The following is an 18,316-nucleotide window of genomic DNA, read 5'->3' as shown; positions in this document are numbered from 1 at the left end:
TTGATTTCTTGGGTTTTACCTTCGCCCCTTTTGATTGAGTTCTCCTCGGCCGCCAAGATTGGCCGGTCCAATCCTAGACACTGGCCAAATCTTTGAAATTAGGAAGCTCTCGCAATGTTCTTTTCGCTCTCCCTGGTCAATTTTAGGGGATTCTTGCTGATCTAACTGGACCTTTCTTGTTCAAAGCCATGGATGCGGGCTCTTGTGTTGTTGACTAAGCAAACAAGATGCACCAGGCGTAGCACAAAGCTGAAGACATTGTGGGATTCCTGAACTAATTCCCGGCTGACTCCACCCTCGCATTGGAGAAATTTAAAAAGGGGGCCTCCGACTTCGTCGGGAAGGCCAGCTGTCTCTAATTGGTGGCTGATAATCGCTCCTGGGAGCTTGCTGATCATCGAAAGTAGCAGTTGCAATTCTCCGCCTGGGCCTTTGAATTTGGAGTGAGCGCCCTTATTGAAAGGCTAAGGCTCGACGTGGCGAACCCGTACCGGGAGGGTTCAATTGCTGTTGAAGCGACTGGAAGGCTTCATCCTGATGGCTGCTCTTTACAAAAATCATCGTTAAAACGGTGTGGAACCGGGGCATTTTAAGGGTCATAGGCCTTCTCGTTGACGCGAGTCGGAAGCCTGTGTGTTTCCAATACTTCCTAAGCTGCACTCCCTTATTGGTGGAACCATTCTTCTAGAGATGCTACTGGTGTCATTGTAACCTTCACACGATCTTGATTAACAAGCACCTTCTTTTCTTTTTGTAATCTAGGAATTTTCTTGCTTAGTCGAAAGGATCATCTTTTCTTTTCTTTGTAGTTTCGGACATATTAAAAAAAATTTCTTGAATGATTGTGATGTTTTAATCTTCTTTACTTCTCTATCTTTATTACCCCCTATTTGGACATCCATTAAAAAATTAAGGAGTCCAAATATTTTTTGCTAATGACAATACTCCTTTCAAGAAATAACCTTCCACTAGGAAGGGTTTTTTAGAAGTGCCTCTTGGAAAGGGGCTCTTATGATTCATCCTTTTGCTGGGGAAGGATTTTTAAAAGCGCCCCCGGCGAGGGGGGTCTTTAAATTTTAATCTTTCTATTGGGAAATAGTTTTCTTTTTAATGCAGATATGTTGATGATGACATAAAATTAAATGCTCAACCCGGTCCTTCGAAGAGGTTGGTCTTCTACTTGTACTAAATCTTCAAGTTCCAGATGTGTCAGCTTCGAGGTATAGGTGTTCTATCCAATTCTTCTAGCCAATATGATCTTGGCTGACTAATCCTGCTCACTCGCTATAGTCCCTGCCAGGTTGCGCATAGTTTTTCGACGGCCTCCAAAGGCTTTGATGCTTCGGTCTTCCTAAGCATAAGGTCTCTGACCTGCCGTGCTCTTTCTTTCACATGTCGTTTGTAGAATCTCGCCGCTGCTTCCTTGTGCCAAGCCATCCAGAGGGCAACATTTTTCCAAACTTCTCCAAGCAGATCAAAATTTAGGAGCAACCCATTTACTCGCTTCGCCTCATCATAGAGCAGTACTCTGAATGACTCATGGATTTTCGACAGGAGACATGGCCTTCGTGCCATTTGTTAATCTGAATGGTGTTTCTCCTGTTGGGACTTGGCAAGTTGTCCGGTATGCCCAGAGAACGTTCTGCAGTTCGGCCGACCAATCTCGTTTTTTTTTTATTTCATCCATCCTCTTGTTGAGTCCCACGAGGATAGATTTGTTGCTGATCTCGATCTGTCCGTTAGCAGTCGGGTGGGCCACAGATGAAAATTAAAGATTGAGCTTGTAGGATGATAGGAAATGTCTGAGCCTTTAGTCCATGAATTGGGTACCATTATGTGCGACGATGTATCAAGGCATACTGAATTGGTAGATTTTCGATTCCCATATGAACTTCTCAATTTGTTGCTTCGTTATGGTTGGGGAAGGACTTGGCTTCATCCCACTTTGTGAAGTGGTCGATGGAAACTAACATATATGTGACATCCCCCTCGTGATTTCCCTCTAAGGATGGGGATCACTCGAGGGGCGTCAGGGGTTTTGTTTTTAATACTCATCAATTTAGCAAATAAATCTTTATTCGAGTTTTATATCCTCCATAAAATATTAAAATATAATTAAGTATTTTAGTTACATATAAGTTTATAATAATTATAAAAGCCAGGTTAAGTCTAAGACACTTCTGCACAAGCGCCGCCAAGATGAGTTATTAAATGAAGATAATTATTATGCTCTGCTCGAGGCTGTGGGGTAATCTACCTCGATCTCCGAATGAGATCTTATGCTACTAGTCTTCACTGGTACTTCCCAACTATTCGTTACCTATAAAAATTTTATTCAACGTTTATGAGATATAAAATCATGTAGGCCATTAATTATAGTAGGGTTTTTTCCCTCCCTTATATATATTCTAGATTCTACCCACAGTAATATTTGAAAATATTATCATGTAATGCATTCACCAAAATCTTACCAGGTCGACTAGGCGAGTCGATGATTTTAATATTATATAATTTTATGTATTTAAAATCAAAATCAACTTTCAATCAATTCAGACAATTATAAAGAACTTATTAATTTCTGTTATATGGTAACCACCTTATCCCACTTATCGAACCTTTATCGGTTACCGATAAAGTCTAGTGTCCTTAGGTAGAACAGCTACCTTTACTACTACTCAACCAGGCTCTGGTTGAGCTTCTGAACTACGGCCCATAGACCCTCCGTAGCCCAGCGCCGTGTCATGATAATCCTTCTAGGCATTCCGTAGAACCAGCGTGGATTCCTATCGTGAGTTCCGTCGAACTCAGGAATCGATTTATGTATTTTTTCGAGTTTCCCACGTGTGGTTACATATAACAATATTTTATTATAAATCTTTACGGATATTTATCCGCTTAATTTATTTAGAATTATTTCCGGATATTTTCTCCCAAATTATATATATATGATTATTTATCATATAGTTCATAATATTTTCTCCAAAATATATACATATATATATAAATATCAGTTTATATATATTTGTTTATATAATACAACTAATTTTAGGTAGCTATTATATATATTATATACAAACAATATGCATGAAGTACATAATAAAAATATAAACGCCTTCTATAATTAAAAGTCTACTCACCATAATGAAGACCGTTATTAGCTAATTGATATTAGCTTCTCCAATGTCGTCCGTAGTTTCGTTATCTACTAGACGATATATAAAAATCGTTACTTTCTAATTTTTAGAATATTTGAAATGTCTTGTTGTTCTACTTTAATTTGACTTGATCTTTAACTCATATTAGTATTTACTACGAAATTAAACCGTACACGTCGCTCTCGTCGCAATAACTCTAAGTTACTTTTAAAATATTTCTTTAATTATATTCTAAAATCAAATTTTTCCTTAATCCAATAATTTGAATTAAATACTTTTATAACATAAAAACATTTAAAAAAATTTCACAATAATCCTCATCATTTAAATAATATTCTTTCATTTTTTCATAATTTTCTAAACTGACTTACTACCCTAAATAATTTTTAAAACAATTAATTACATTAACGATATATCTTTTAACTTTAATTTAACAAAAATCAAAATATATTATATCTATTATCTTTAAATTCTAGTTTTCACATATTATGTTTAAAACAAGATTTTTAACCTATTATAAAAATTTGGTAGGTTCGGGACAAGTAAAAATAATTTTATTAGGTTCGGAAGATAAAACTATTACTTTTAGGGTTTCAATTTAGGGTTGGAATCCAAACCTGTAGGAAAAGACTAAGATAACCCTTGACTTAAATTTTGACGCGTTGGTATCTCCGAAAGTATTTTAAAAACGAAAGGGCATATAGTCATTTAAATACTTGAACGGGTATAAAAATAAATGAACCGGTCGGTTCATTACATTTCTTCTTCTTCCTCGCCGAGACATAACCGGACGCTCTCAATTCTGCCAGAATTTTCCAAAATCCGGCGACCGCTAACGTCGCCGTTTTTGAAAAATTTCGACCGAGTTCGATATCTTAAAGCATGAAGAGTACGATTTTGAGGTCTGTTTACTCTAATTCTATTTCGTTTAAGCTGAATTTGATCTTGAAAAATTGGGGCTTTCGTCTGATTGTTATATATGTTATCTATATCATCTCTACACCATTTCTACACAAAAATCATCTTTTAAAACATTCTAATTTAGCCAGAATTGAAATTTGAAGTTTCGGGTTTTTACCAGATCGGGCTGAAATCGATTAATTCTAGAGCTGTTGGAACGCCGAATTGAGGCTCGAATATGCATGAAACGGCTGGACTCGATCATGACTCAGTGCTAACTCGGTCGTGACTCAGTCATCTTCGGTTGGCTGCCGTGTCAACGACGTCGATATTGGTGATCACCTCGACATGACGAATACAACTAAGGTAGGTTTTCTGAATTCTAGAAACTTTTATTTTCTGATCGATTCTGTTTTGGGATGTTCTGGAAAAATTGGCTGTGATATATGTTTTGATCGAATCTGTGTTGCAATGGCTTGGAAAGAATTGATTAAACTGCCTGCATTAGTTGGAAATGCTTGCTGGTTATTTTGGAAATGTTTTGGACTGCTGAGAGTTGTTCGGTTTGATTGGTTCTCTGTGTGTTTGCTTGATTCTGTTGTAGAATGGCTCTGTAAAAGAAACATACAACATGTTTAAATGTTGAGTGAGTTAATAGGACTGAGTTGTAGGTTTAGAAATAACAACAGTAGGTTCCTTGACAAAGATGGTATGATTAGGTTCCTTGACAAAGATGGTACGATTTTTGTATCTTTATGGTTTTGGTCAATTGGTTGTCTTGGATTGATTTTTTCTGGCCGTGAATGGAGATTTAACAGAGGGTATAGGCTGTCAGATGCATGTGTTTGTGTGTTAAATTTCAAGAATTGTAGGCTAGCATAATCTTGTGTAAGAACATGCTTTTGACTATCCTACATTGTTTGTCTCTTGTAGCCAAATATTCAAGATGACCAGCAGTAATTTGGATAGCCAATTGACATGGAAGACAATTTCCTTGTAGAAATGTGGCTGTGCAAGTGAAGTTGTCAAGTGAATGGGTTTTTGTTTTGTCAAACATGTGGTGAAAAGGTAGTAGAGTAGGCATTTGGATGAATGATTTAATTAATCAATTCAGGGTATGTAAATTTTGTCACTGGATTTTATAAATTTCAGTAAGGTCATTATCCATTATAATCGAGAATTTATTTGCATCACGTAGTTTTTATTGTTTTGGCGACTATTAGTTTTATCGAATTAAGTCTCTCTAACATAATTTACGAAATTATACTACTCACGTTATCTAATTGTTATCGTACTATACTACTCGCATATAATATGGAGTACGGGTGTTACAATATACTTGCATTGGCCTATAACCAGAGAGGAAGGTCCTAGCAAATCAATGCCCCAGACAGTAAAAGACAGAGGCGAGTGGATGTAACTAAATTCCTTGGCCGATTGTCGAGGTATAGGTGTATGTCTCTGTTAGGCTAAAACCACTTACATGCAAGTGCACGTGTCGCCACAATTTGTAAAGGGACTATGAAGTCTGGTTATCGATCTCAGGAAATCATGAAGAATTCAAACCAAGTACTAGCTATTGAAATTCAATAATTGTTCAGACTAGTTCGAATTGTGATTGTTGTGTTTAAACTAAGGAAATGGAAAATGCATGCAATAACAAGATTGAGACAATGGATGATGGAGTATCTAGGGTCATGAGAATCCACATTTACGATACTCAATGCATGATTAACTGTCAATTCCTATCTCTCGATTCCTAACATTACTACCGAATACCCACAATTGATCATAAGTGTCTTTCAACCCATGGCTTATGCCCCTAATTAGGATGAAAGGACCATATCTCCCGAATATGTACGAACTAACCCTATTTGCATTAAGTTCTCAATTCGTGTTAATGCTAGGTTAATTGGTTAGCTAGCTATATTCCTGCCTTCGTCGACAAATCAAACATAAGTTCAATCAATTATTTGTTAAACAAGTTGTAATCTTAATCTCAATATTCCTAAGTTTTGATAAAGATAACAATTCTTTCAACTTGTTGATCGGACAAATTAAAGGATTAAGTTCAACTTAACAAAAGCAAATTTAGAAATCGATTAACAGGAAAAATGTCAATCTCAAAAAAAATTATATTGCAAACACTTCATCAACCCTAGATAAAGAAGTTTAGCACATGATAGAATTCAGAATACAAAGCTCAAAATTTGGAGACATAATGATAAACAACAAAGAAAACAACATAAGTTGAATCTTCATCATCGCTCGTGTTGACACGATCTCCTTGCTTCGAGAGTTGACTTCATCCAGTTTTTGTATTTTCATTTTTACTTGAGCTCACAATGTCCAAATGACCTGATTCTTGATGCATTAAAAAGCTAAGACATCAAGCTATAACTTTCATGAAGATCAAATTTTTTGATTCGTACTATGAAATCATAATATCTGCATAAACTCCATTTCCTTTGACCGTGACTCTTCGGCTTATTCCATATGTACTTTAAAGCATCAAATAGTACCCTAATTCCATAATTTACAACACAATAGCAATACCAAAGTAAAATGTAATAAATAAAGAAAACTCACTAAAAATCGACACTATTTGCACAAGAACGAACAAAGCAATGACAAAATCGGAGCGTAAATGATAACGCCTTGGGGCGTTACCAAATACCCCCACACCCGAAATTTACTCATCCTCGAGCAAAATAGTGAGAAACTAATCAAAGATAACAAGCATATGTCATTAAGATCCCCTTGTCACAAATGCGACGCATGCAAATCTAACTAAGATGCAAACAAAGCTCAGAACTCGACCACAACCTAAATCCACCGTTGTAAGCAAAAAGAAGAAAGACATTGGCCAATTATAATGCAGCAAATCCATACATACTAGAGAAACTACAACCATTTGTTGCTAGGAAAAACGAATGCGATGGTTGATTAAGGTACACGAACCGCTAATAATGCAGAGGGAAAATGAAGTTCAAGTGCAAATATTTTTGTCGTCCCAAATCCACTAGTATAACATTAACATTTTAATTATTATTATGGCACGTCTTTATGAAGGTACTGGAGGCGGAAGAAGATTTATGAAGGCGGTTTTTATAGCAGGTGGAAATTCCCCCAATATCCTTGCGGATTTGAATTGTAATTATCATAGGAGCAAAACTTATCCGAGCACTTACTTTTTGCAATTTTTACTCCAAGTGCTGAGCTTTTTCTATAATGGATATCTTACTCGACAAACACAAACAATTGATCCTAAGATTAGACTTATTTTAGGCCGTTTATTGATTGCTTATATTTTTAAGCATTTAAGTTTACATACACTAATATGATCCGGAAAACATTTTAAGCAAAGAAAACATAGCCTCAATTAAGATGCATACTATTTGAGAACCGTAGTTCAGACATCCCAAAGCATTATAAACGACTCGTGCAAAAGAATCAACAAAAGCATTCCCAAATCCTAGCAGCAAATCATCACAATTTCAAGAGTATTTTATAGATTTGGTGCAAAATAGTCAAACTTTAGCCTCACATTCTAACCACAGCAGAGGTTTCAAAAAAATTTGACGAATCAAATTTTAAGCGACACATATAGTACAATGCAACTATCCAAATGCAAACGAAACAAAAAATGAATAAGTACATTAAACTAACAAACTCAACAAGATGAAAATATAAAAATAAAAGACATAAAGTAAAGAGAAGGAAAGAAATACCACACAGAGGATAAAGTCATTCAACTCAAGATTGTTTAGGTGCTATTTTCATCATTCAAATCAAATCTACACAAACATCGCAATATCTATCCTTTGGTTTCTTAGAAAGTCTCTAAACCTCACCACCAGTCTAGATAGGCTTATCATTTATACGTCAGCCACATATATTCAATTTAACTCCAAATAGTTACAACTGATCTAGTATCAAAATCTTAAGTAGAAACACATTTATCCTAAAGAGACATTTATTGTTAACAGTTCATCGCACACACTACACACAAGATCTTTAGGTCACCAGATCTATAGATTCCCATATTACATAACTGGTGCTGACATATCAGATTCAGTATCAACTTAACTAGGTCCGATTTGAAGACTATGGTTCAGTATCAACTCAGCTGAATCATATAACAAGAGAAGACACTGATTCAGTAGTGACTATCTAAATCAGTCCAGACGACACTTGTTCAGTATCAGCCTAACTGAACTAGTTTATCATTGTATCATGCTAAGTCTAGGTTTCCACTTTCTTCCAAAGGAGAGACTTAGGCATCATCAATTTACCGGACTATGGTGTATCAATAATATGCAAGCAAAGCTTTGTAAGTTATAGTTCAGTTTCTACTAAACTATCTCTTTACTGTTTACTCCACTTAGTTTTTCTATAGGTTATAAATTGATTGTTAGTACTAGTCCAATTGCTATTAACCAAGAACTTGTTTACCTTTCACTGTTTATTGTACTTATAATTAGATCATTAGTAATAACTTGTGTTGGTTCAGATCGTACTACTGCTTTACAGTTATTGTTCTTAAAATTATATTCGAGTTGTTAATTGCAATCCGATTAGTTAGTTTTGGTCTATTATTCGCTGTTGTTTAGTATTTAGCTTAAGAATAGGATTATCATATTTGTGCTTAGATTATTCTTTAGTAGATTTTTTGTACATCTAATTAATCACTTCGATAAAATAGAGATAATATACTAGTGATTGTAAGATTAGGTTTGAATAGTATCTCATTGAGTTGTCACATTAGGTGACTTAGTCGCAAAGAGTTGGACCATCAAATTTCACCAGCTAATGTCCTTATCATTGGCCTCATCATCATTCAATTAGGCCTCGGTGAAATTTGATAGTCCAACTCTTTTCGGAAGTAGTCGGCCTCGGTGAACTTGGTCTTATCAGAAGTAGTCGGACTTCTTTGGCATGGTGGGTGGGGAGGAGCAGTACCCCCCTCATTTGGAAAAATTGAGCCATCCTAATCCGGCTACTCTTTCTCTTACTTTTTCAAAGCTTTCGGATATGAGGAACCGGCGTGATGGCGTACCGAGTGAGGGAGATCACAAGGTAGGCCAACAAAGTAGAACGAAATAAAGAAAACCAACAAAAGGAGAAAACTGAGGCTTTGGCAAGAAGTTTTTCCTTGTAAAATGAAGGTAATCTTGAGTTTAAGTACTTAAAAAGTTGAGAGATCTCTAAGTTTAAAAAAAAGGACAGATAGTGATCGAAAATTTCTTTCTCCTTGAGAAGACAAAAACTATGCTTCTAGGAAATTGGTTGCCGGAGTTTTAACTTCAAAGTAATCAAGAAACATGTAGTTCAGAAAGAAACCACACTTAAAGGAAATGAAAGTAAAATAACACAATTTTTTTATCAAATTTCAATCTTTTTTGTTTTATTCATCATATGAAACACATATGTATAGGCTTGGAAGACCACAAGATTCGACCTCCCAAAAGCACATAAATTACACAGAAAACAAAGAGTCTCTAAAAGACATTAAATTAACAAGATATAGGGAAAATGAAAGGACTCCTAGCAAAACTAAATACATGAACTTGAAACATAAAATACACATGGGGAATTTAAATACATCATGAGGAAAAACATGAACCTACGAGAACACAAATACATCGTCAACCAAAGTATCTAGGTGTGAAATGAATGAATGTGACACATGTAATAGAAGAGTGATGCATGTACTTTCATTCAATTCGGTTCCTACACAAGAGGATCATAAAATATCTCTTCCAAGGATGATAATATAGAAGTATTTATGGTCTCTTGAATGTAAATGAGCAGCGTCTTGAGCATTGATGACGTCTTGACCCTAAAAATTGATTTTTTTTTGTTTTCTTCAAAATCGTCATTTGAGCTGTTTTGGAGCATTGTGAGTTGGTTCTCCTTTTCATGAGCTAACTTGAGCTGACTCTCTTTGTTGTGAATAGTCTTGAGCATGTTTGAACCTTGTAGGTCTTCTTTGAAGCTGAAATGGTCCTTGAATGGCGTAAGACTTGGCAAATGTTTTATTTCTTCTTCATGAACATCTTGGTCGAGATAAAGGAGAGGAAATGAGGATGGTCCTCCATCATTCTCCCCGCTTGAGACATTTCTGCATAGTAGTTGCATGACTCAAATAAAGATAAATCATGAGGGAGAACAAGAGCATAGAAGTTGGAGCTTATAATGATCTTGACATGATTTCCCTCTTTTCCAATGATGAGCAATGCTCCTTTGGGGAGTAGAGAGAATCCGAGAGTGAATCTTACTTTATGATCAACAAAACTATTCCAATCTATGAAAAATAAGTCTATAATAAAAAATAATCGATCTGAGGGACATCCGTCAATTACTTTGGCTTTCTTGTAAACCAAGTTAGCACTTTCATCTGATAAGGGGCCAAGGTAATCCGTCAATTCCTTAGAACTAAATAAATTAGTTCTTATTTCTGAGGTGGGCCAACGAACAATGCTTTTCATCAATATCTTTTTCACGTCGAGACAAAAAATTTCCGTCAAATGCATTTTTAGAGAGTGTCTTGATGGGATAAGTATGCTCCGAAAGAAGATGGTGAACAAGGATGAAAAATAAAGATTTCAATGAATACCTCCATCTTCAATTTTCCCTTCTCCTTTTTGATTGTACCAATCTCTTCTTTAGATTGCTTTTCAAACTTCTCCTTGTTCAAAGTTGGGAGCAAGAACTTCATCGACTTCTTGGAGGCATCAAATAGCAAGAGGAAATAAAAAATAAGACTTGGAGAAGGCTCGGCAAAAGGAACATCATAATCATCTCTCTTCTTGACACATCCGAAAGTATCAACCAGGAAAGAGATATCTTTACTCACACAAGAATCATCATAGAATCCACAATACTTGTACGATATGAAGGCAAGCTCAGTGTGCATAGAAAGGATCTTAACCGTATTTGATTGGCTAGCCTCAAAGTGAACCAAGACAAGATTTCTCCCTTCATAAAGCAAAAGTGGTATTTGCAACAAGTTTGTAAGAGCATATCCATGTTTAGAACTACTTAGAGTAGGGGAGAGATCATTTTCCAACTGATTTGTATGCGAACAACAAACCACACTGTGCAACGACATAGGAGCATTTATTTTCATATCAAGGGAAACTATCATGAATGTGATCATATGCTTCTCATCATACAACAATAGCTTCAATTTCCTTTAGAAGAATCTCGGGATACCTTTTCTTTAAGAGCTTCTAGGATTGTAAGATGTGTCAATGGCTTTGGGATGGGCAAACTTGGAAACATCTTGGGCATTCCACTTCATTTTTCTCCACCAATCATCAATCACATCATTAGGTATTCTCCTCCTTTGTTGGACTTGTTTGAGACACCTCCATGTGGCAAGACCACATTTTTCTCCATTAATACCCTAAAACTTAGGAATCTCTTCATAGGCTTCATCCAATCACACCAAATAGTTTCCACGAAATCGTTGAACATGATGGCTTCCATTAGGAGCTTTTGAGAAGATTACTTTGAAGGAAGGTCATAAGGATCAATATATAAGTGTGGGGTTTGGAAGAGAATCAAACCTGCTTCTTCCTTAGTCTCTTAATGAGTGATATCTTGAAATGGTTGATAGAAAGTCAAAGACTCTTCCTCCATCCTTGGTAGATTACTCAAATCATTTAAGGACTCCCCCAAGGTAGTACACTGTTCAACGGAGGGAAATTCTTAAAGTGTGAGAGACTCTTCATTTTTAATTTCCTCTACTTTAGGAATGTTGTAAATGACTAGAATCTCTTCTTTCTTCGTGCCAAGGAAATTTATCCAACGAGAAAATTCTTCTTGCCGAAGGATGAGGATTTACTTTTCGATCTTTAAAATAATCTTAGCAAACCGCTTTTTGAAGTAGAGAAAATAATCCATACTTAAATCTTGGACAATCTTCATTTGGAAATACTTCTCTTTAAAGTTTGGATCATAAAGGATGTAAACAATCATTTTATGCTCTTTCAACCTTCCTTCCATTTGCCAAAGACTTTCTCTCATGGATAGATTGAGTAACGATCTTCTTACAATGTTGTAGAGTCTCCTTCAAAGTGATGGACAAAAGATGATCATGATCAATGGGAGCCGAATGTTGATTATTCTTGAGGGACATTTTTTTCTTTCTTTAAATGAGAAAGCAACCTAAGAGAGTATGCTTAAGCTCTGATACCAACTGATATATTGAGTGAGGGAGAATACAAGAAAGGCCAACGAAACCAACGCGACAAAGAAAATCAACAAAAGAAGAAAACTAAGGCTTTGGTCGAAAGTTTTTCCTTATAAAATGAAGGTAATCTTGAGTTTAAGTACCTGAAGAGTTGAGAGCTCTCTAATTGTCGAAAAATGGATAGACAGTGACCAAAACTTTCTTTCCTCTTGAAAAGATGAAAATTATCTTTCTAGAAAATAGGTTGCCGGAATTTTGACTTCAAAGGAATCAAGAAACTCGTAGTTTAGAACATCATAAAACATCCTAAGGTCAAAAAGTTACAATTTAATTATCAAGTCAACTAATGTCTTGATCCATTTAAGGTCTCTATCACCCAATTTAATACCTTTATTGCCCGCTGCAAAACAACTAAGGAAATGTGGGATACACTCTTCAATATATATGCCATTGCCAATGCATCTCGTGGTAAGATTCTACAAATAAAACAATTTCTCGAAAACATCAAAAAGGCTACACAATCGATCACAACATATATGCATATCAACTGTAGCTTAGCCGATGTGGTCTCTGACATTGATTATCCGATGGACCCTATCCTACAAGCAATTCTTATCCAAAATGAAGTTTAGTCACCTTCAAACACTTCTCATTCTAGTTTTCATTGTAGTACATGTCCCATAAACAAAAGTCACAAATTGCCATTTTCTGTATCAACTTTCCGATCTACTAAACCTTTGGAAGTTATTATTCCGATGTATGGACGTCGCCTATTTATTCTCATGATGGTTTTAAGTATTATGTGTTGTTCATTGATCATTTTATCAAATACACATGGCTTTACAATTTGAAAAGGAAATCTAATGTTAAAGAAGTATTTATTTGATTTAAGACAATAGTTGAAAATTTCTTTGAGCTTCCTATTAAGAATCTCTACTCGGACAATGGTGGAGAGTATAGTGCACTGACTGAATTTTTGTCTAACAATGGCATAGAATTTCAGACCACTCCACCTCACACACATGAACACAATAGATTATCCGAACGTAAACACCTCCACATTGTTTAAACAGGCCATGGCTGCTCTCCCATGCCAAAACAATACTGGTCCCATGCCTTTACTACTGTTGTTTATCTCATCAAAATTCTAACATCAACCCTCAATATGAAAAGCCCATACTTGTGCCTTTTTCGTATTACTCCAAAATTGCTTGAAACATCGAGTTTTTGGGTGTCTCTGCTATCCTTGGTATGATTAAGTCAGGTTTCAGAACAACTTCCTATTTCACATAGTACGATCACTCGTGATAAAAATAATATTCGGAAACCTATACAAAAACTTAGTATTACAACTCAGGTTTCAGAAGCCACGCAGATTGAAACTACTACGGTTACTCGGGCTCTAAAAGATCCTAAATGGCGGCTACCGTTGTCAGATGAATTTGATGCTCTTGTGCATAATCGCACATGGACTCTTATTACACCCTTTGACATTCAGAACTTAGTCGGTTGTATGTGGATTTTTCGCATCAAACATAACTCTGATGGTTTTATTAATCGCTATAAAGCACGACTTGTTGCCAAGGGATTTCATCAACAACCTGGTATTGAATTCTCCAAAACATTAAGTACGGTAGTCAAGCCTACTACCATCTGTTTCATTCTTAGCCTTGCAATTTCAAAAGGGGGGTCTCTCCGGCAAGTTGATGTTAATAATGCCTTCTTGCAAGGACCTTTTTTGGAAAATGTGTTTATGGCCCAACTTATGGTTTCAAGGATCCCAATCGGCGTTATTATGTTTGCCAACTGAGAAAAGCGATTTACGGCCAAAAGCAAGCACCACGAGCATGGTACCATGCTCCACACTTGCGGAAAGCGATTTACGGCATATGCCTTGCGGAAATTTCTCCTCGATATTGGCTTCTGCAACTCTTACTCGGATACCTCTTTGTTCATCCATTCTTCTGTACTTCCATTACCATTCTAATTGTTTATGTCAATGAAATTATAATCATAGGCAGCGATTCCACTATAGTTGGATCCTATATTCGTGCTCTGGCCAATATATTCTCGATAAAACATTTGGGTGAACTCTCATACTTTCTTGGCATTGAAGTGACTCATAATTCACATGGTTTATTTCTCTCCCAATAGAAATATGTCACTGATATTCTGTAAGAGACAAAAATGCTTGACTCTCGACCATTTCCCACTCATATGGCCAGCACCCCGACCCTCAACGTCAATTCACGCTCTGCGTTGTCCGATCCAACTGAATAACGTTAAGCTCTTGGAAGTCTACAATATCTTCTCCTTACACGACAAGATATTGCATTTGCCATCAACAAACTATCACAGTTTAATCAAAAGCCCATGGATGAACATTAGGGTCCGGTTAAGCATGTTCTTCGCTATCTTGTTGGGATACTTGGTGATGGTATCGAGCTGTACAAGAATTCTAGCTCCACACTTCATGCGTTTACTGATCATCTGATTCAGATTGGGGTGGTGATTGGGATGACTTTTCATTCTACCGGCGCTTTCATCTTGTTTTTCGGTAGTAATCCGATCTCTTGGTGTTCTAGAAAGAAACGCTCAATTGCTCGATCCACTACTGAAGCCGAATATAAATCCGTTGCCAATACTGCTACTAAACTCAACTAGGTGGCCAACTTGCTTACCGAACTCAGCGTCCGACTTAACTTAGTGATAATGTTGGTGCCACTAAACTTAGTTCCAATCCAATCTTTCATTCTCGGATGAAACATATCGCCATTGACTATCACTTCATTGGGTATCAAGTTGAATCCAGAGCACTTCGTGTTTCTCATGTTTCCTCGGCTGATCAAACTGCAGACACACTTACTAAACCTCTATCTCAACGCCAGTTTCTTGAGCTCAAGGTCAAGCTTGGAGTTCGACGAAGATCTCCACCTTGAGTGGGCATGTTAGAGATTTTGCTCACCCTACCTATGCTCACCCTACTTTGTGCCCAGCTTTGGGCCTGTCATGCTCAGCCTACTTGCTATCCATGTGCAACACTTCTCAGCTCTTTCCTACACGATTGAGTTTGACTCAATCTTAGACAGCAATCATTAAAACAGAATATTGTTATTGTAATTGCATACATGATTACGTCTGATTGTGTATAAAGAGGTCTTCATCATCAATAATAACATACAACATTCACAGCCAAAACCATTTTATATTACGACTTGTTGGTGTTAAGCATATAGCTAAACAGAGAATCTGCAGTCATGTTTAGATTAACAAAGACTGTTAATTATTGGGCAACGGCTATCTCCTAAATTGGACTCATTCTCTTCAAGATTACTTAGCAGACTCTCTCACCTGCTGCGTATTTGAAGGTAATTGAACGTATTCATGCTTGGAAAATACGTACTACCTTTTTAGTGACATTTTCTTGCCTCAGAAATATTTGTCATTAGTTCAAAGAATTATTTACTTTCTTTTTCCCAAATTTGCACTCAGCATGAAAAACTTCTCATTCATGGAAGCTCAATTTTAATTCTAATTTAAATATTTGTCATTAGATAGAAATTAACCATCCAATGAGCTGTTTGACATTCTATGTTTGCTTCATTTTTTACGAACATATTATCTCGAATGCAAAAATAAGTTAAAAGTAAAGTTTTATTATTTCATTAACAGTACATGTCTTCTATTTCAAATTGATTTCTTAAAAGAAAAACATTTACCATACAAGATTGGCAATTTGCTTAATGTTGTTTTGGTCCTTTTGGTGGAAGGAAATAAGCATAAACGGCAAAGAATGCCTGAATAAAAGTAAATATCAACAAGATGATTGCAGCTAAAGCTGATATGAATGACCATGGAGTCTCAAAGTAAGTATGCTTGAACCCTGCCCATTGGACATGCCAACCATTGTTGCAGTACTTATTCACGTCCTCAAAAAGCTTCAACAAGTAGCTCCTTTGAATATCAAATGCCACGTCTTTACCTACATCGTGAAAGAAGCGAGCTACTTCCTCGTTTGTACCAAAATAATTCTCAATTATTTTGCGCTCACAGAGTAGCCCTGCGTCGGTAGGCGTGTTAATGAGGCAACCCATGAAGACCGCATAAGATGTCACATGTTTAGAGCAATATTTGTAACATTGTTCAAATGCAACACAGTTGAGGAACACCGAGGTTGTGAAATCGTCGATCGTCAAACTTGGAATTTCGAGCATGCCATTGGTGAATTTAATGTCCAAAAGGCTTTTGGTCTTGAATTTGATACTCTTGAATCCAACCCCTGCTAGTTGAAGATTCTTGGCAGATTGGATCAATTGCTGATGATTCGGAATCTTCTTATTGACATTATTACTAGGCCTAGTAGTTTCTGGAAGCAAACTCAACCGAAACAAATCGAGTAAATGCTTTGGATCCAGATTCTTGTTCCTTTGCAGAATTTGTGAAGCATAGTTGAAGTAAAGCAAAGCCAAACTAACTAAAGAAGGGGCAGTTTCTGCTCCCTTGGAAGAGCAGACTAATTCGAACAGTGTGTCGAGAACGAAGAATGGAATTTGATTCTCTAATCGTAGAAGATCACGGACGAGGTAAAAGAAAACCCATTCCATGTTAAAAATAGGATCATCATCATACAAACTAAAATCAGGTACTAACCTTCCCACGACGCAAAACAGCTCGATTACAAAACATCCATCAAGAACCATCATCTGGATCAATTCGTGGCTGTTGAACTTATCAATGCTCTCTGAATAACATTCTCTAATTCTTCCCTCCATTCCTGCCACAGCCGCGATTAACATCTCGAGCGAAACGCGGCCTCCATGAACTTTTCGAGAACGATCAAGGAGGTTGCTGACGAGTCTGCCTTTATGTTCTTCAATCATTCTCAGATGTTCTTTTCCATGGTGATAAGGGCCGATGGAAACTATGTGAGGTTGATAAGCTTTTTCGTTGATTTCAATTAGGCTTTGAGGAACTCTGAAGATGCAACATGTTTCTTTGCTGGCTGACTTGCTTAACAGCATTGGTATCTCCCTGATTCTAGCTTCTACCGAACTTAATAATTCGTTGTCAACGCTGATGATTGTCTGATCTACATTTTCTTGGCTGTTCAACAGGGGAACCATTTCTGTCGCCATGATTTCTTGTTAATTTCTGGTTTTTCTTATTATTGTTATTGGAAAATCGGCATTGTGTTTTCGTTGAAGCTCCTTCCAAAGTAAGTTTCCTAGGAATCTACAATTATCAATTTCTTAATTATAAAGACTCAAACGACAGTCTGACAAAGTCAACTCTCCAGTACTTTTATTAATGTGGCATTTTTGTATTTTTATTTTTTACTTTGAAGGTAATTATAATTTGGATATAGTACAGAAGCAGCCTGAGGCCGGCAACTTTTGAAATTTTTTTGGAAGGAACTTCCCGCTATTTAACCATTTCGATGTACAATTTTTTTTTTCTTATTTCGTAACATAAAAATTAATATAAAATAAATTCGTTAATTAGTTTAAAAATAAAAATGGATATATTTTCAAAAATAAATAAGGTATTATAAAAAAATAAATAAATAAGGTAATTATAGTGGAAAAACCTTCGGTCGGTCTGAGTCTGGCCGGACGAACAACTTAACCGAACAATACGTTCATCCCATAAAATCAGCCGGTCAAGTTCGGCTAACTACATAAAGAGTCCTGAAACAAAACAGTTTTTTCGGCTGATTTTGTGGACAAAGAGATATTCTCCATTTAGGGTTCTACTTTAAATAGAAGATCACGGAGAGTGAAATCTCTTAATCAATGGGGCACTATCTTATATAATCTCTCTAAAGGTAAACCCTAGAACACAGATTCTCATATACTTGTTCATTCATCGAGATACACTACTCACAACTGACCACGGCTCACAAGTGATTACAGGAGCTTCTCGCACGAGAGAATTTCTATCAAACTATTCGGCAACTACGCACCATTCGGTCAAGGCCTTATGGTGAGTCTTGTTGCCTGTTGGTCTAATTCAGACTGTAGACGTTTTTCCATAGTTACATCCCCTTATTTTTCTATCTTAT

At 36.4% G+C, this 18,316-nt stretch overlaps 1 protein-coding gene across 1 annotated transcript; it reads right to left on the bottom strand.

The window, feature by feature from the left end:
* Positions 1-15,995: 15,995 nt before the first annotated feature.
* On the bottom strand, positions 15,996-17,390 carry LOC139883466 (UPF0481 protein At3g47200-like). The gene has a single exon (XM_071867640.1). It carries the CDS (start codon positions 17,388-17,390, stop codon positions 15,996-15,998), a length of 1,395 nt encoding a protein of 464 aa, XP_071723741.1.
* Positions 17,391-18,316: the final 926 nt, after the last annotated feature.

Source organism: Rutidosis leptorrhynchoides, unplaced genomic scaffold (genome assembly GCF_046630445.1).
Source record: "Rutidosis leptorrhynchoides isolate AG116_Rl617_1_P2 unplaced genomic scaffold, CSIRO_AGI_Rlap_v1 contig404, whole genome shotgun sequence".
Lineage (NCBI taxonomy): Eukaryota > Viridiplantae > Streptophyta > Magnoliopsida > Asterales > Asteraceae > Rutidosis > Rutidosis leptorrhynchoides.
This window is presented reverse-complemented; position numbering and strand designations above follow the sequence as displayed.

Coding starts and splice junctions, on each gene's coding strand:
- LOC139883466 (XM_071867640.1), bottom strand. CDS start 17,390: ATGGCGACAGAAATGGTTCCCCTGTTGAACAGCCAAGAAAATGTAGAT.